The 20485-nt window shown below is 43.4% G+C and overlaps 1 protein-coding gene across 2 annotated transcripts in view; it reads right to left on the minus strand.

Annotated features, from left to right (window-relative positions):
- The window catches only part of rbl2 (retinoblastoma-like 2 (p130)), a 126019-nt gene that overhangs the window by 53669 nt on the left and 51865 nt on the right, over window positions 1-20485 (minus strand). For both annotated transcript variants that reach the window (XM_059651660.1, XM_059651661.1), the window contains one exon: window positions 18801-18929. In XM_059651660.1, coding sequence (XP_059507643.1) covers window positions 18801-18929 — 129 coding nt within the window. The remainder of the gene's footprint in view (window positions 1-18800; window positions 18930-20485) is intronic.

A 20485-nucleotide genomic window follows, 5' to 3' on the forward strand; every position in this document is an offset into this window, starting at 1 on the left:
ATAAGATGGTTTATTAAAATGGCAGGCAATTGGGAATCAGGGTCATTTAAAGACAGAGTAGAGATGATCCACAAAGCAGTCACCCAGTCTGCATCTTCATTTGGGGAGCTTCTCTGATGCTACTTGGCCTGCTGTGTTCATCCAGCTCTAAACCTGGTTATCTCAGATTCTCCAGCATTGGCAGTTCCTACTATCTCTGCATCTGCATTTGGTTTTGCCAATGTAGAGGGGATTGCATTTTGAGCAGCAAATAGATGATCGTAGAATCCCTCCAGTATGGAAGCAGGCCATTCAGCCCACTGAGTCCACACAATACAATAGACAAGATTGAAAGTACAAGTGAAAGAAGACAGAGTCACAGATGGACCAGTTGAAAGATGAGAGAAGGATGGAATTGCAAGCAAATTGATTTTTTTCCAGTTCTGAATGACATCATCAACGTATCAGAGAAACAATTATGGGCTGGCTCCCCAAGTAGATTTGGAACAAGGGAGGTTCCAAATATCCCATAAAAGAGACAGGCATAGCTGGGACGATTGTGGGTACCCGCAGTCACAATTCTGATTTGGAGAAAATGAGACAAATTAAAAGGAAAAGCTGACCAAAATGAGAATAAGTTCAGCCAGGCAAAGTAAGATGGTGGTGGAAACAAACTTCCTTTCAAGATAGACATTGAGATCCATCAGATTATTCTGATGGGGAATGTATGTCTGGACAGATCGCACATTCAGGGTGAAGAGGAGACTTTCATCTATTACCCAAATCATCAAATAGGGTTACCGACTGAGATCAAATTGATTCCCAGAGGTCTCAGGATGTGACTTGTCCCCACGTTTCAGTCAGTCATCGATAAAACACCTTTCGTTGTGATGCACTGCTTTCCAATGCCGATTGGAAAGCAAAATCACTCATTACGCAATTAGACGATGCTTGACAATGCACTAAACAGCTTTCCTCCCAACTTTTTTCACAAATTTTATATTCAGTAAAGAGAAATGGTCAAAAGAAAATGTCAAACCTCATACTATTTAAAAATATGTTCTGCCTTTCTATAAAAGTGAATAAGGTTACTCTTCTCCTCAACATATTCCATCTGCCACATCCTTGCCTATTCATTTAACCTGTCCAGGCCCTCTTGAAACCTCCTCACAATTTACATTGCCACACAGTTGATATCATCAACTAATTTGGAAATATTATTATAACTGGTCCAGACGTTCAAATAATTTATAGATTGTGAACAGTTGTGGACATAGTACTGAATCTTCTGGAACCATTAGTAAAAGCAACTCCCTTCGACCCAATGCAATCTTCAACTTCTTTCATTAACCATGGTTGATTTACCATTGATGAATGCAGGTGCCAATACAGTTGCTACATCTTATAAGTACTAATACAATGATAGAACAATGACATTGAATGACAGAAGAGCCTTCCTTTCCTCTTCAACCTGGTGGTTTCTTGCTAACTTCAACAACTTGGAAAATGTTTTGACACTTGCATAAAAGCAGTGCATGGTACACTTGATTTCAACAGCACTTTTAAATGCAGCTTTCACAAGACTTGCATGTAACTGCTTTCTTTCTTTGCTTCAAACCTGAAACCCATAATGCAGTTTGCATTTTGAGACTGGGATTGAATGTGCAGGTTTAAATATTAAATGTTCAGCTGTATTCACATATTCTTTGAAAAATTCCACCTTTTTTCTCCTTAGAAATTATATTTTATAATTAACTTTAAATGCAGTGTGCATTACAGTTGTTAAAATTCAATCCAGACAGGTTCTCAATATCAGATCTATTCACTACAATGTTTAAATTAGAGAACTGACATTTGTTTGAATGCAGATGTCTCTAAAGCATATCATTTCATTAAGTATGCAATGCAATTTGAAAGACTCTTATGTGCTTCCTCATTCCCAATACAGAAACATTAAGCAGAATTTAATTAAGCAGAACCACCACCACCACGACACTTCCTGTCCTTACGAGGTTTAACAGCAATCAGGCAGTTATCAGGTTGGCAATGGGGGCACTGGGCAGATATCCTGCTTCAAGAGCTGCTGTCCACAGGTCAACCGTGCCACAAGGAGCACTGGCTGCAGCTAGTACTGCAGAAGGCCCAGGCTGAAGATCATTGCTGGAAGAGCAGTAGGTGAAGTGGGGTCCACCAAGGCCAGTCAGGGAAGTTCCAGTGAGGAAAATCAGTTTAAGGGGGCAGGCAAGCACCTTCCTGCCATTTGTCCTTGCTATCACCAAGTTTCTCAGCTGAGCATGGGCTGCCCAAAAAAAAAAGACTGTCAACATGCTGATCAGGGCTTACCTGGCACTTTGCCCAGGAAGTGCCATCTGCCTACTGCTGGAGAACCAGTGGTGACAAGGTGACAACCTTAAATGGCAGACCTCAATTATCTATGGGTTGGGAAAGGTTTCCTCAAGCTTTCTTGCCATGAACGTAATCTGAGGAAGTCAGGAACACTTTGGGATCTCCACTGAACACCTCGCCACCCAATTATATGGCTCCCCACAAATTCCCAGCTCACTGTTGGAGGGAGTGTTAAATACCACCCACCATGTAACAGATTCCAAGCTGTTTATCAGAAAAAGTTGATCTCTTTTCTATTTTGGAACACAGAAGGAAGACCTATCATCATGAAATATAGCACTGTGGGAGGCATCAGTGCACAGTAAAGTTGAATCCATCATGAAATATCACTACCATTTATGTCTGTTTCTCCAAAATCAAAAATGGTTGGAGAGACTCTCCCTTTTTAGTGGAGTCAGAAACATTGCTATACACTTTAATAACACAACAGGATGAAATGTTTTATATAGCCATTCTCTTCTAGAATGTTTGCTGAATGTGTGACAGTGGAATCAGTTTCCTCATCATTATCATGAAAGATGAAAGTAAGCCACGTACAATCCCTTATGTCGTTTAACAAAATGCGAAAGAAAAGCTTTAATTTTCCCAACTGGAGGCATTCCTTCAAACTGAGAATTAAAAGTCTATGCAATTTAAGAATAAAAACTATTTTTGCCCCCCGGTTTTGTGTCCAGAAGACATATCTTTTAGCAATTTCTACATCTGACAGAACCTTTGTAAACTACTCTTTCAATGGTCTTGATTTAAGTAACTTATGTGATGAATCACATCATTCTCTCATGTCTGCTGCTGTCTCGAGACTTTCCCTGAGGTGTGCCCCTTAAAATGTTTGTTTTTGATTTTTCCATTGTTAAAAGCTTGCATGTTGCCATGCATGGCAATGGTTTTTAGTCCTTCATATGTAATAGAAAATCATCACTGACATAACGTGCATTCAACCGTGAATTCATTGACCTTATGAAACCAATTTCAACATCTGGGATTGTCCTTTTACCAGTTGTCAGACATTTGACAGTACGTTTTATTTTTAAAAACGCAGCAGCTTCACAGCTATTAGGCATTCTCTTTCAAAAATTGGAGCAGTTTCCTCCTATTGCTCATGAACCAGAGTTAAGCTTGGCTCAGAGGATAAAGTGAAATATCGCTGCTATCACCATTAGCATTCAGAGTGCTAGAGCAGTCAGACCACACGGAGGGAGTCTCCAGAACGCACACAGCACAACCAGGCAGTTGCTCCAAATCAGCCAAGCTGCTTCAAACACAATAATCAGTGAGACAAGCTTGAAAAATTAAATAACACAATCCGCAGCACTCTCGCCCTTTAACCATGGGGGTTGGCTAAGCCTTCGCTGAAACAACTGTTAATTTCAGCAGCATGATGGCTGATGGAGCCCTGGAGGAAAGAAATATAACAGAGCTGGGAGTGGGCAGTCTTTATCACACAGAAGTCTGACAGATCAGTGACAAAATCCAAGGCAATGTTTTTGAACTTTATCAATGTTAGATCTGAAGGAGTTGAAGACTATCCAAGCCTGGATGTCAGAAGACAATTTGACAACCACAGGAGTTCTTGAGCCCAATGAAAGAATTTACAGCAAACGATAGCTCAATTCCAAATAAACATTACCCCCCTCCCCCCCTACCATGTTGCAAGAGGCAGATCCCACAGGTCTTGTCAAAACCAGGAGAGTTGAGTACCTTAACTCCAGGTCTCTCTGTCCTACTGATCAATGCATGGTGGAAATACTGTAATTCACTTTACCAATTTATAAAAAAAAACTCTCATTCTACTTAAGTTGACTCAAAGATGTGCCAGTATTTATTGCCCATCCCTAGTTGCTCGAGAAGGCAGTGGTGGGTTGCTTTCCTCAATTGCCGCTATCCATGTGCTATAAGTAGATCCACATCCCATTGAGTTTGGGATTCCAGGATTTTGACCCAGTGACACAGAAGGAACAGCAATATTTTGTTTGAAATTTACTTGTGGGATGGTGAGTGGCTTGGAGGCAATCTTGAAGTAGATGTTGTCCATATCCATTTTGCTGTCTTTGTCCTTCTAGATGATAGCAGTCGTGGGTTTGGAAGGTGCTGTCTAAGGAGCCTTGGTGAATTTCTACAGTGCATCTTGAAGATGATATACACTGCTGCTACTGAACATTAGTGGTGGAGACAAGGAACGTTTATGGATGTGTTGCCACTCAAGTGTCTGTTCCCTTCTGGATGGTCCCAAACTTCGAGTGCTCCTGGAGCTGCACTCAATGAGCTTAGTGGACAACATTCTATCACTGTGCCTGACTTGTACTTTGTAGATGATGGACAGGCTTTGGGGTATCTTTATGTATTCTCAAATTCCTCCTCTGCCAATCTGAATAATAGCAGCTGCATGGACCAGGTACCAGGTATTTTAGAATGAATTCACTTTAAATGTTGTAAATATAACAGAATATTAATTTTGTTTAGCACAGTTGGCCTGAGATTCTGCTTTATGAAGGTATAACATGTTTACAATCAGCATAAAGTTACAAGGGCTGTGGCTATTTCTCTCTTGACAATAAGTTCAAAATTTGAATAATCTTGGTGAAATTTAGACACTCCAAGGGGAGACAAGAGCAGTGAAATCTGACCCAGTAGTGAAGTGCAGGCCAGAAAATAAAATATTCTTTCTCAAGCGCAGTGTTCCCAACTAATGTGGAAACAGATGGTTGGATTCCTGCCCTGCTAAGCATGAGTTCAGATGTGTCCAAAGCAAAGAAAAACAATGGATGCTGCCAATAAGTCCAGTAGATAAGTGCACACTGATAAGGGAAGTCCCAATTTTAACGCCTGATTCGTACTGAGCAGACTGACGTACAGTGTGTTTACTGACTTGCGTGGGAACGTAATAGGGCACTTCCATCAACGTAGTGGCTTAGGCTAAAGAGGAGGCAAGTCAAACAGAGATGGTGCTTCAGATTGCTGTCCTGCTGGGGAGTGCGTGCAGTGGGTGAGGATAGGATTGAATTTTACTGCTCACAGCCCTAACTCATTTCCTGAACACCATATGTTTGGCCCTTTTTGTATCAGGAGAAAACACTTGCAATTTTAAGGTTCAGTTAGTAACAGCCTCTCTATCCTACACACTATGGTTTTGGTTTCCTATGGGAGTGCAAACATTTTGTCAATTCTCCCTCTCCCATTTCAATGGATGATAACTTGCACTAGGATATGATTCTATAGACATTACAAGCCCCTGCTTCTCTTTTTTGCATGGTTCAAGAAGATAAATTGTACATCAGGTATCTGAACAGCATAGAATGCATCTTTATTATATATCTTTTATATTTAGTCATTAGCTGGTCCCTTGGCTCTTCTGCGTAGACTGTTGCACATGGGAATATTCTAATTTTCTTATTAAGAGGCAAATATCCACATCTCAAGATTTGTATGAACGTGTCTTGGGGTTTGCAAAAGATCAAAGTCTTGCATCAAGGTTTTCGAGAGGTGTCTGTAGTTTCCTGTGAACTCCATTCAGCTTTCAAGGTGCAATGTTGAAAGTTATGCAAGCATTGCCATGAGTTTGTGTAATTTCAAGCAATGTTGAGTGTCATAGGGTATTAAAGCAGGCAAACAGACCTTTCCGTCCAACAAGTCCATGTTGACATAATCCCAAAAAAAAAACTAGTCCCACCAGCCTGTGCTTGGCCCAAATCAGTCTAAATATTTCCTATTCATATACTTACCCAAATGTCTTTTGAATGTTGTAACTGTACCTGCAGCCACCACTTCCTCAACACACACACACACAAAATTGTGTTTTTAAAAAATGCCTTTTTTAAAAATCTTTCTGCTCTTAAAATTATGACCCCTTGTCTTGAAATCTCCTCCACCTTAGGAAAAAGACATCTGCCATTCACCTAATCTATACCTTTTATGATTTTATAAACCTGCATAGAGATAACCCCTGAAAAGTCCCAGTCTATTTTTATAATTCAAACTCCCCGTTCCCAACAATATCCTGGTAAATCCCATCTGAGTCCTCTCCAGCTTAATCATATCCTTCCTCTATCAGGGCAACAAGAGCTGGACACAGTACTCCAGAAGAGGTCTCACCAATGTCCTGTTCAACCTCAGTATAATGTCCCAACTCCTATACTCAATGGTCTGTGCAATGAAGGCAAATGTGCTAAATGCCTTCTTTGTCACCCTGTCTACATGTGATGCTAATTTCAAAGAATTCTGTACCTGAACACTTATGTATCTCTGTCTACAACACTACCTAAGGCCCTGCTTTTAATTGTATAAGTCTTGCCCTTGTCTGTTTTCCCAAAATACAATACCTCTCATTTATCCAAATTATAATCTGTCTGCTGCTCCTCAGACAATTGATCAAGATCCCTTTGTAATCTTCTTCCCTGTCCACTATACCACGAGTTCTGATGTCATCGAACTTACTAACCATGCCTTTTGTATTCTCATCCATATCATGTCTGTAAATGTCAAGTAAAAAAGCGGACCTAATATCAATCCCTGTGGAACATCACTGGTCACAGGCCTCCCATCCTAAAAACAAACCTCTATCACCACCCTCAGCCACCTATCATCAAGCCGATTGTGTCCCACTGGCATGCTCACCCTGAATCCCATGCAATCTAATTCTACGAACCTGGGGCTGGGGTAAATTGTTTGATTTGTTGCACTTCTCCAAGGTTTGCAGCATTATGGCAAGTGACTGATGTAATAATGTGCCAGAGCAGAGCCAGCCAGAATGCTGGGTTTAACTTGAGGGTAACTTGTAATACCCCACATTGCAGTGTTGGGCATCTGGTCCATATCAGTGGAAATAAAAAATTCACGGTATAAATTAATTAAAACTTCTTGGTACAATGCACCTACAGAAAGCATGCATTAAAGTTGCACCAATATTCTAAATTTTCCAATGAAAAACAGTTGAGAACTATTATGTCACAGGTTGCTGAGGTATCAAGTTTAGAAGTTCAATATTACTGACATTCTGGCACAGACTTGATACAGAACTTACCAAATTAGGTTACTACCTCAGTGTGGCCACCGAATTGTAAAAAAAGTCACATAGGGATCCTTGCCTAAATGTTTTGTGCTGTCTTCCTGAAAAATCAGACTTTTAAATAAGACGACTTTAAGTGAAGCATCGATTTCCATAGGAATCAATGTTAAAATTGGAGTTAGGTTTGCAGGGCCTTTCTTAGCAAAGAAATAAAACTTAAATGTTATACCTGTACTTTAAGGTAAAATACAGCGATGCTTGTCCTTTAAGTAGCTAAGGTCTTACAGGGCAAATGAAATAACTGTCCAAATAGGTTGACAAAAAAACATTCAAGTTCAATGGTGCTCTTAGACTGAGCATGCCCCATCCAGTGGCAGAGATTGGTCCGTGCAGCTGCACTACCAGCACTAACTTCTGTCATTATAGCGGAGCTAACATTGAAGGGAAGACCAGACATGTAGCCTCAGACAGAAATATAGCCCAGGGCAAGGCAATACTGGGAGGAGGTGGCCTGCAAATTGTATTTTGGAGGGGGGTGGTAGTGTAAGTGAGGTGCTTGGCATACAGAGTAAGGCCCAAGGCAGAAAACCCAGAACACAAGACCTGTGTGGAGTAAGCTGTGACAAGATTGATGAGGCAAGGCCAAGTTAGAGTCAAGACCCTTTTTAGTGGGCTGGAACAAAAGAGAGAGTATCTGGGATGCAGGCGGGGCAGTACCAGACACCGGCTTGCAATGGGGACAGTTGCCGACAACGCACACAAACAAGGCTAAAACAAAAGTGGTGATACAAAATGATCAAGGTTGCAGGAACAGCAACTCATATTCCGCTTGGGAACCCTGCAGCCTAATGGTATCAATGTGGACTTCACCAGTTTCAAAATCCCCCCTTCCCCCACCGCATCCCTAAACCAGCCCAGTTCGTCCCCTCCCCCCACTGCACCACACAACCAGCCCAGCTCTTCCCCTCCACCCACTGCATCCCAAAACCAGTCCAACCTGTCTCCACCTCCCTAACCTGTTCTTCCTCTCACCCATCCCTTCCTCCCACCCCAAGCCGCACCCCCATCTACCTACTAACCTCATCCCACCTCCTTGACCTGTCCGTCTTCCCTGGACTGACCTATCCCCTCCATACCTCCCCACCTATACTCTCCTCTCCACCTATCTTCTTTTCTCTCCATCTTCAGTCCGCCTCCCCCTATCTCCCTATTTATTCCAGAACCCTCACCCCATCCCCCTCTCTGATGAAGGGTCTAGGCCCGAAACATCAGCTTTTGTGCTCCCGAGATGCTGCTTGGCCTGCTGTGTTCATCCAGCCTCACATTTATTATCTTGGATTCTCCAGCATCTGCAGTTCCCATTATCTCTGATACAAAATGAAGAAACCGGCCCTAAAGAATAAACAATGTTAAAGTGAAATCAAGTTAAGTGGGTCAACATGAAATGAGTGCCTGTAACTCTCTGCAGAAGTTATCTAAGGATAACATTCCATGTAGGCAACAGGCCATTCTTTTAACTTCAGGCCCATGCAATTTTATGAGACAATTCAATATCTGCCTGGATGCATTTATTTTCAATGGAAGTGTAAGAGCAAGTATAATGGGTTTCCTCTCACATTCAGCAATGCTTTGAGAAAGACTTGGAAAATAAAATAAATGCAACACATTAACCCCAATGCAGCACAAGCATCTCCTAATCTTCTTGCACAACTGCAAGGGACAGCACGTTGGCTCAGTGGTTAGCACAGCAGCCTCACAGCACCAGTGACACGGGTTCGATTCCAGCCTCGGGCGACTGTCTGTGCGGGGTTTGCACATTCTCCGCGTGTCTGCGTGTGTTTCCTCCCACAGTCCAAAGGTGTGCAGGCTAGGTGGATCAGCCACGTTAAATTGCCCGTAGTGTTCAGGGGTGTGTAGGTTATTGGGAGATAGGTCTGGGTGGGATGCAGCAAGGGGCGATGTGGACTTGTTGGGCGGAAGGGCCTGTTTCCACACTGTAGGGAATCTAACCTAATTTAATCTAACTGAGATAGGAGATTGAAACAACTCCTTAAGAAACAACGTAAATGACTAAAAGCATTTCACCGGATCCAGTGTTGAAATATTACCAGAAAAAACTTGCGCAAATTTAAAACAATTATCACACATTCTTGATGCAGAAAGATATCTTCAGCCAAGGATTGCTTAGTTCAACAGGTTAGAATAAGGATAGGACTTTTTTTTTCCAGCTGCATACAATCTTTACACGGATACAAAAACCAAAAGAACTGCTGGAAATTAGAAACAAAAACAGAAATTGCTGAAGAACTCAGCAGGTCGAGCAGCATCTGTGGAGAGAATTCAGAGATAACATTTTGGGTCCAGTGACCCTTTCTCAGAACCGATGGTAGCTAGGAAAAGATTTTTTTTTTGAGCAGAAGATAGGATCAGGAGAAGAGGTTAGGAGTAAACTATAGATAATGGGAACTGCAGATGTTGGAGAATCCAAGATAACACAGTGTGATGCTGGATGAACACAGCAGGCCAAGCAGCATCTCAGGAGCACAAAAGCTGACGTTTCGGGCCTAGACCCTTCATCAGAGGACAGGGTCTGATGAAGGGTCTAGGCCCGAAACGTCAGCTTTTGTGCTTCTAAGATCTGCTTGGCCTGCTGTGTTCATCCGGCTTCACACTTTGTTACCTAGGAGTAAACAATAGGTTGAAATAGAGCTCAAAGAGAGAGAGAAGAACAGTTAGACAGACAAAGGAGTGGATAACAGTCAGGCTAGGAGAATGAATGGGTTCTAATGGGAGCAATTACTGACTAACAATGGTTTGTGTGTGATAGCAGACCATGTGATAACAAGGCCTGGTGTGAATGGCTCAAGGGTAAAGACAAGGGAGAAAGTGCCTCAAGTCCTAAAAAATGTTGAACTCTATACTGAATCCAGAAGGATGTAGAATTCCCAAATGGAAAATGAGGGGACGTTCTCATTTGTGCTGAAACACTGCAGTAAGCCTGAGACAGAGATATTGGCCTGGGAACACAGTGGTGTATTGAAGTGATACTGATGTAGGTACTGAATTATACTGACATAGCTTCAGAATGGACAGTAGTGAATCAGATCACACCTGAGCAGGGTCTCTGAAATGGTCCAGTCTCGAGTGCTACAATTAACAGGTTCATTATCACATTCACATGGAAGGCTCTATTTTCTCCCACTTACAACAGCTGTTTTGTTAAAAATTAAAGTAGATGTTGGAAGAAAACAATGCAGGAAGGTTTGTCTCAAATCAATGCCTATTCAACATTTCCTCTACAAGTATTCTTAAGATGCACCTCAAAAGAAGTAACATTGGTTGTAAGATAGTGCATAACAAAGCTGAAGAAGGTTTACAATAAACCCAAGAAACAGGATACCGATCAGAGTCCATGAAATGATAAACACTCTTTACCACAGTTATTTCAGAATGGGGGAAAGTACTGACTGGAGTCCCTCAGGGACGACAACCGTTTCTAATTTACATAAATGACCTTCAGAAATTTCAACAACTTGCATTTATTCAGTACCTCGAAATTAGATAAAAATTGTCCAAAAATGCTACATACAGTTGCAAGTAAAATATGCATGTTGAGCCATAATTTAAAAAAAAGTAAAATGTGAAGCTGCCAAAGTCCCAGAGGATTCATCTCTCATTAGACAGAGACAACTGGTAGTGATTTAACCTGGGGATCATCATCTCTCAGGAAACAGGAGAGATTGAGAAGGTGGGTCTCTCACGGTAACCTCAGCCAGTGTGAGAATTGAACCTGTACTGTTGGCATTACTCTGCACTGCAAACCAGCCAGCTGGCCAACTGAGCTAACCAATCCTGCAGTATATCCAAACTGTTGGCAGCATTTGCAGTTTAGAGCATCAGAATAAAAGGAGGAAAGACAGAGTGCAAAGGTCTATGCAACAGAAGTCATGGCCACCAAAACTGGGGTGTGTGATGAGGTATAGACAGAAGACTCCAGTCACAGAAACAGAGGTTAAGGGGAATTGGGTTTACAGAGATGAGCAGGGAAAAAAACCCTAAAAAGAAGTCAAACACAATGCTGGAAATCAATTCAGATCACCAAGAACAGAATGAACAGGGCATGGGATGGAGTAAGGAAGGGAAAGCAGAGTTTTGGATGCATTGAAGTTAATTGTAAGAAAAGCACTGGAACTGTGAGATGAAACATTTCCAGAAGGAACTGTCAGGATCGTATGTAGGTCCAGAACTTATCCTTGACATCAAGTGCAGGGCAGTTCAACTTCAGGTAAGGAAGCTTCCAATGAAATCTGCTGATTTCAGCAGATATTTGAACTAATATCTGGAGAAGGAGAAAGGAAGACAGCAAGAACATTATTTAGATCAGGAAGCGGAAGTGCCAAGAAGACAGCTGGAGAGCCTCTTAAGTACAAAGTTTGACAGGAGTGGAAGTTATCGGTGTTAATGTCCAAACCATGCACTAATAGGTTTTAGTAAAGCCAATCAACAACAATTGCAGTTGAGTTAGAAAATGTAGAAGCGGTAAACATGTCAAAGGCTGAATTGCTACTGAATTTGGATTAGACAAAGTCAAACACATATAGGATGACATTTCTGACCTTGATTCAGAATATTTCAGTGTTTGGGAGGAGTAGAAAGCTGTTTGGAAAGATCCAAACGCGAAATTGCAGCAAGACAGATAAACTGGTTAAACATATGAATGATTTCAAATTAGGAGGTAAGAGCTGAAAATAGATGCGCAGGTTAAAATAAACACAAAAGGTTGAATACAGGGTGTCCTCAGTTAAAGTCAGTGCGCATTCCTGAAAATCATAACTTTGAGTAAAAAGACTTCATAAAGCATGGTTTCCCAAAGTAAATAATTTTGAAGACTGCAACTTAACTCAAGAGTACAATTATTACCCAGGCAAACCCAATGTGGAACTTGAAATGCAGTCCTGCAGCAACTGCTTTTTCAAACCATCATAACTTGCAAAATAAAAACAAAAATTACCGAAAGTAACAAGTGTAGATCCAAATCAGACAACACTTCTCAGTCTCTCTTTAAGGAGAATCTCCTGCTTGAGAAGGACTTGTTTCACTCTTGCTTGTGGATTTGAAAATGGGTATTAAGTCCATTGTCCAATTAATACAATAGTCCCTCTAACTAACATTTAAATCCCTTCTAAACTGGAGCCCATAATTTTCAAAAGGGAAGCAGGACGCACAAATAAAACAGCATTGAAATGAAAACAAAAAAAGTGCTAAATGGAATGACTTTCAAAATGGTGTACCCATTATTTGTAACTGACCAGGACACTGGCAGATAAAATGCAATGCAGACAGTAGAAAGTGCTACACATCAATTGGCAAACCCAGATGACGACATGCTGCACCAATAGCATTATGATGAGGGTGAAATTCCCTAATTCACTACAAATCCAAATTGCCAAGCTCCTGGGTGAGGAGAGATGAGCTGGCTCCCTTTCTTTAGCCACTTGACGCTTTGGTTGGTTGGTCGGTCAGTCACACAAGATTTAATTAAGTAGGATACCCTCCTCGAGGATACCGCAGGCCCCCACCATCAAATCAAATCAATCAATGCTTTAAAAAGGAACCAATTCTTCCTCCTTGAGTTTTTGGAAGAGTCAGTTTATTAGCCCTAAATGCAAGAAGAAATAATAACTCAAAGTGTACATAGATTAAAAATGAGAAGTGAGTTCCAGAAGAGAAGAGGAGATCAGTCTCTCGGTCATTCATGAAGTGTAGATAATGGAATGTAAGGAGTTAAATATCCCTAAACTAATTATTTATCAATTGTTTGAAAATCTTTTGTCTAGTTTCTCTTTTGAACTGGTTCACCGCCTGATTTTCCTGACTGAGATTGACAGTGTCCTTCTTTTGTCTGGTTTCCTGTTGGAGGCTGCAGAATAGGCTCAAGGCCCCTCAGAATCAGCCACAGGGTTGCTGAACGCACAGGCAGATTGTTTAAAAACCTGCTCTGGTTCACTGGAACTTTATCGCAGTCGCTTTGTTAAATTTTCTGCCCTCTATCCCTCATCCCTCCCACCTGTTCTCTTGCTACCCTCATTCTCCATGCCAATTTATATCAACCTGCCACCCATCCTTGGGTCTACGCCAACTCATCCAACATCAGCCCTGGTTGGATCTCATAAACCATGCTAAAATTACATACACATCTAAATATCTATCGCAGTCTTTAACAGCAGTAAAAGAAAGCTCATAATCATGAAAGGTCATTCAAAACTTTTAAATCCCTTCAAATACTAATCCCTTATAAAACTAAACAAACTTACATTCATTAACTTGGGACACTCCTGCTCACACAATTATAGGTTATGGAAAGCACCCACATATCAATATTGGAATACTTACTGCTCAAATGGAAATATCAATAATTAGTCATTGTAAATGCTGGAACAGATTTCAGCTTTTATTGATGCCAGTAAGCTTTCTTAATTTTCTTCAACATTGGTTGGAGATTCAAATACCTTCATATGATTACAGTTCTACAGACAGAATGCTGCCCTCCTTCATGAACATTCACATTTACCTTAAGGAGTTAAGGCTCCCATACTATAGCTGGAGGCTCTTGATGATGTGGTGGAAATAGGGTCCGTTTGAACTCAACACAGAGTTCAAATGGCTCTGTTAAATTTTGGTTTCTGTCACAGGGGCTTCACACCCTGTCACTTTTCCCCTACCGATTAAAATGGCAGCTATCAAACGGTGGAAGAAATTCCTACCCGCTATTTTAAAGCTTTATGGAGATTTCATGATTCTGCAAAAATCTGGCCCCTAAACACAGTTTCTCTCTCAACCACTCGAACAGACAATGTAACTCAGGCTACACACGTCTCACAGCATTGAAGAAACAGCATGCTATGCACCTGGAGTTGAGATCCACTTAAAACAAAGCATAACAACAGACATCTTCAATCCAATATGCTCAGTAGCTGTATGTGAAACATCAGCCAGTCAGTTAGTCAGCTGTCCACTAATGCTTAAAGTATGCATTATTTGTGTCAGCCACACTGTTCGTTGTCTTCAGGAGGACGTGGCACATCACCTTTACAGTTCAAGAAAGTTTTACTGCATGTCAACATGCAACTGACTGCACGTCAGTATTTCAGAACATCTTTTTGAACCGGCAGGGATTTCACTTGCTTGGTGCTGATATGGGGCACATGAAGCTACATTACCATGCAGCTCAATGTGTAATATATTGATGTCAAAAATAACATTTCTGACATCAACAGAAGTAACAAGTAACAGAAATAACCAGTCCATCATTTTCATGAAAGTGAAAGGGAGTTGTTTGCAGACCATACTTCATTTGCTTGCCTACTAATTACATTAGCAACGCTACTGGGTTTAGATTAGATTCCCTACAGTGTGGGAACAGGCGCTTCGGCCCAACAAGTCCACACCGCCCCTTGAAGCATCCCACCCAGACCCATCCCCCTATAACCCACACACCCCTGAACACTACGGGCAATTTAGCATGGCCGATCCACCTAGCCTGCACATCTTTCGACTGTGGGAGGAAACCAGAGCACCCAGAGGAAACCCACGCAGACACAGGGAGAATGTGCAAACTCCACACAGACAGTCACCTGAGGCTGGAATCAAACCCAGGTCCCTCGTGCTGTGAGGCTGCAGTGCTAACCACTGAGCCACCGTGCCGCCCCTAAATGTCACTCCAATGGTGGGGGAGCAAACAGTAAAGATTCTGAAGGCATGCAGCAACTCTTGACTGGTAAGACACAGACAGCTCATGAAATTAAGAACACTCACAAGTGGCAATGGGAACTGCAGATTCTGGAGAATCCAAGATAACAAAGTGTGGAGCTGGATGAACACAGCAGGCCAAGCAGCATCTCGGGCCTAGACCCTTCATCAGAGAGGGGGATGGGTTGAGGGAACTGGAATAAACAGGGAAAGACGGGGAGGCGGACCAAAGATGGAGAGAAAACAAGATAGGTAGAGAGGAGAGTATAGGTGGGGAGCTAGAGAGGGGATAGGTCAGTCCAGGGAAGGTGGACAGGTCAAGGAGGCGGGATGAGGTGGTAGGTAGGAAATGGAGGTGCGGCTTGAGGTGGGAGGAAGGGATGGGTGAGAGGAAGAACAGGTTAGGGAAGCAGAGACAGGCTGGGCTGGTTTTGGGATGCAGTGGGGGGAGGGGAAGAGCTGGGCTGGTTGTGTGGTGCAGTGGGGGGAGGGGAGATTTTGAAGCTTGTGAAGTCCATATTGATACCATTGGGCTGCAGGGTTCCCAAGCGGAATATGAGTTGCTGTTCCTGCAACCTTCGGGTGGCATCATTGTGGCACTGCAGGAGGCCCATGATGGACATGTCGTCTGAGGAATGGGAGGGGGAGATGAAATGGTTCGCGACTGGGAGGTGCAGTTGTTTGTTGTGAACCGAGCGGAGGTGTTCTGCAAAGCGGTCCCCAAGCCTCCACTTGGTTTCCCCAATGCAGAGGAAGCCACACTGGGTGCAATGGATACAATATACCACATTGGCAGATGTGCAGGTGAACATCTGTTTGATATGGAAGGTCATCCTGGGGCCTGGGATGGGGGTGAGGGAGGAGGTGTGGGGGCAAGTGTAGCACTTCCTGCGGTTGCAGGGGAAGGTGCTGGGTGTGGTAGGGTTGGAGGGGAGTGTGGAGCGGACAAGGGAGTCGCGGAGAGTGTGGTCTCTCCGGGAGGCAGTCAAGGGTGGGGATGGAAAAATGGCTTGGGTGGTGGGGTCAGATTGCAGATGGCGGAAGTGTCCAAGGATGATACGTTGTATCCGGAGGTTGGTGGGGTGGTATGTGAGGACGAGGGGGATCCTCTGGGGGCGGTTGTGGCGGGGGCAGGGTGTGAGGGATGTGTTGCGGGAAATGCGGGAGACGCGGTCAAGGGTGTTCTTGACCACTGCGGGGGGAAAGTTGCAGTCCTGGAAGAACGTGGACATCTGGGATGTGTGGGAATGGAATGCCTCATCGTGGGAGCAGATGCGGCGGAGGCGGAGGAATTGGGAATAGGGGATGGAATTTTTGCAGGAGGGTGGGTGGGAGGAGGTGTATCCTAGGTAGCTGTGGGAGTCAGTGGGCTTGAAATGGACATCAGTTTCTAGCTGGTTACCTGAGATGGAGACTGAGAGGTCCAGGAAGGTGAGGGATGTGTTGGAGATGGCCCAGGTGAACTTGAGGTTGGGGTGGAAGGTGTTGGTAAAGTGGATGAACTGTTCGAGCTTCTCTGGGGAGCAAGAGGTGGCTCCGATACAGTCATCAATGTAACGGAGGAAGAGGTGGGGTTTGGGGGCCTGTGTAGGTGCGGAAGAGGGACTGTTCCACATAACTCCACCTCTTCCTCCGTTACATTGATGACTGTGTCGGCGCCACCTCTTGCTCCCCAGAGGAGCTCGAACAGTTCATCCACTTTACCAACACCTTCCACCCCAACCTCAAGTTCACTTGGGCCATCTCCAACACATCCCTCACCTTCCTGGACCTCTCAGTCTCCATCTCGGGTAACCAGCTACAAACTGATGACCATTTCAAGCCCACTGACTCCCACAGCTACCTAGGATACATCTCCTCCCACCCACCCTCCTGCAAAAATTCCATCCCCTATTCCCAATTCCTCCATCTCCACCGCATCTGCTCCCAGGATGAGGCATTCCACTCCCGCACATCCCAGATGTCCACGTTCTTCCAGGACCGCAACTTCACCCCCGCAGTGGTCGAGAACGCCCTTGACCGCATTTCCCGCAACACATCCCTCACACCCTGCTCCCGCCACAACTGCCCCCAGAATATCCCCCTCATCCTCACATACCACCCCACCAACCTCCGGACACAATGTATCATCCTCCGACACTTCCGCCATCTACAATCCGACCCCACCACCCAAGCCATTTTTCCATCCCCACCCTTGTCTGCCTTCCGGAGAGACCACTCTCTCCGCGACTCCCTTGTCCGCTCCACACTCCCCTCCAACCCTACCACACCTGGCACCTTCCCCTGCAACCACAGGCAGTGCTACACTTGCCCCCACAGCTCCTCCCTCACCCTCATCCCAGGCCCCAGGATGACCTTCCACATCAAACAGATGTTCACCTGCACATCTGCCAATGTGGTATATTGTATCCATTGCACCCGGCGTGGCTTCCTCTGCATTGCGGAAACCAAGTGGAGGCTTGGGGACCGCTTTGCAGAATTCCTCCGCTCGGTTCGCAACAAACAACTGCGCCTCCCAGTCGCGAACCATTTCAACTCCTCCTCCCATTCCTCAGACGACATGTTCATCATGGGCCTCCTGCAGTGCCACAATGATGCCACCCGAAGGTTGCAGGAACAGCAACTCATATTCCGCTTGGGAACCCTGCGGCCCAATGGTATCAATATGGACTTCACAAGCTTCAAAATCTCCCCTTCCCCCACTGCATCCCTAAACCAGCCCAGTTCGTCCCCTCCCCCCCCACTGCATCCCAAAACCAGCCCAGCCTGTCTCTGCTTCCCTAACCTGTTCTTCCTCTCACCCATCCCTTCCACCTCAAGCCGCACCTCCATTTCCTACCTACCACCTCATCCCGCCTCCTTGACCTGTCCGTCTTCCTGGACTGACCTATCCCCTCCCTAGCTCCCCACCTATACTCTCCTCTCTACCTATCTTGTTTTCTCTCCATCTTCGGTCCGCCTCCCACGCTCTCCCTGTTTATTCCAGTTCCCTCTCCCCATCCCCCTCTCTGAAGGAGGGTCTAGGCCCGAAATGTCAGCTTTTGTGCTCCTGAGATGCTGCTTGGCCTGCTGTGTTCATCCAGCTCCACACTTTGTTAACACTCATAAGTGGAGTTATTTTGCATGGGAGTAAAGAGGACTGAATGGGTCACCTCAGGGACCAAGACTGTTGTTTCTTGTTTATGTAAGTAACCTCAGTTCAGAAACTCAACAGCAGGTGAATAACCTATTTCCCCTCCAGGTTAAATGGTGTTCAAAAGGTGGTCAACTGGGCCTACATGGTCCCAAATGGCAGGCTAAGCATCAAATCAAGATTACCTATTCATCAACTTCTGACTACATACTTACTGCAGTAGAACTGGATGGCCATACGATCACCCCTTAAAACACATATCAGCAGAGAACCTACCTTAAGTGATTGGGAGTGGCCAGTCCGTCATCATTTTTTTTTACACTCAACTTGCTCTTCCTAAAGCATCAAATCCCCTGATGCTACAGAACCAAACTGCACATACACTTTTTGACAGACTGTAGTTCAGGTGTGTATAGATTTACCACAGCAGTAATTTTGTACTCTCAAGAAAAGAACTTGATGGATAAGAACCTTCAAATCGATTAATAATTTGAGTCAGAAATAAAGATAGTAGCTTCAGAAAGGACTCACCTTTGAAATTGGGATTCAGCAAGTCTTTACGATGGGCGCAGAATAGCGCGCTCCCATAGACCAGATCGAGTGCACAAAGCAGAAGATGATAGGAGTTAACAAGATCATCACTGATCATAGGGAAATTTCCTAATAAAAGATTTAAAAAAAAACCTGTTAATACCCATTAAGAAGCATAACCATTTACATCAATGGGTCTTTATAAATTCGTACTAAACTGGTTATCTTTTTGCTGTGTGTATGTTGTTCATGAACTACGAAATCAGTAATTTCTTATTTGAAGATTCAGACAAACTACTCTATATTTCTGGAATGAAAAATAGCCTTTTATCAAACTAAATACATGTACACAGAGGATGAGGAAGCTCAGTATCCCCACCGTGATAATAACTACTTCATGGGCAGAAGTCTTGTAATTTCCGATTCTGGTTGTCTATGCTCAAATTCAACATTTCTCACCAAGTGTAATTTCACTGTTAAATAATATCCAGTAATAGAGCTAGTGTGACAACAGCTTCAGCTTTGTGACAGAGGGAAAAGTATACAGCAACACTAATAACATTACTCTGCCCCAAAAGAGGAAATCTATCTCTTGAATATCGATTAGTTGATTTCTCTCCGAGTTGCAGTATCATGGTCTTGAATATCGCCTTGGTAACAAAGGCACGATCAGGACCCACAATCTGTGACTAATGAACAATTGAAACAATTTATTCACTCTCCTTCAGGAACATGGATGTCTTGTTGCCAAGTTAATTGATGTTAACCTCTCCCGTTCTACTTGCTGGCAACACTTGCACAAGTGATTGACTTCTTCATTCACATAAATGGCCATTGTTTGCTCATTTGACAACCATTGCTGGGAAATACATTCACGTCTGGAGGGTGGGTTGAATGGTGAGCAGATATCAATCGCCAAACTTACTTGTCCATGCCTTATATCACTTCCTCGGAGTCTTGGGAATGCCATTCAGTAGTGACTGAAAAGGGTTGTTATATGTTTATCGTCACTGCAACAAGTTTTGCAGCACCAACCTTCCCAGTTTCTTTGGTTCGCTTTGAGATTTAGCTGTCTGCTTACTAACTGAACCGGCAACTTTTCTTTGATGAATTCATTCCAGTGACAGAATGCTGTGACCAGAAAATATATATGCTCCCCAGTCCCTCCAACTGCCAACTCAACTGCTTTTGACAACATAAATGAATCCAACTCATATGTTGAAAGCATGGCTGAATGCAGAACTGCACAATCCAATGTAGCATTTACAATGAGGTGGCAGGATAGCGTGCTTATAGTGAACAAAAAGAATATCGCACAAGAACTCACTAAAAAAAGGAGGGAAAAAATGGTGAGTAAATGGCCCTTAGCCATACTTCTATCTTATCGGGACTCAGCCAACTACTGGAGTAGAAAATATGGGATGGGGACACATTAACACTAACTTGAGCAGAAATATTTTGCATTCTAAATAACAAACGCGTAAGAGCACGTATATACAAGCATTAAGATTTGATGACACAAGTTAAAATTTGCACTAAAAGCAAAGTAGCAACATTGACATTTGGTGGAACTTTGTTTCCAACAAAACAAAGAAAATATTTTCCAAAATAGTTATTGACATGTAATAGATTTTCTTTTACCTGTACATTAAAAGTTTTCAGAATATCATGATTTTCACAAACAT

The sequence above is a fragment of the Stegostoma tigrinum genome, chromosome 16 (assembly GCF_030684315.1).
Source record: "Stegostoma tigrinum isolate sSteTig4 chromosome 16, sSteTig4.hap1, whole genome shotgun sequence".
Taxonomy (NCBI): domain Eukaryota; kingdom Metazoa; phylum Chordata; class Chondrichthyes; order Orectolobiformes; family Stegostomatidae; genus Stegostoma; species Stegostoma tigrinum.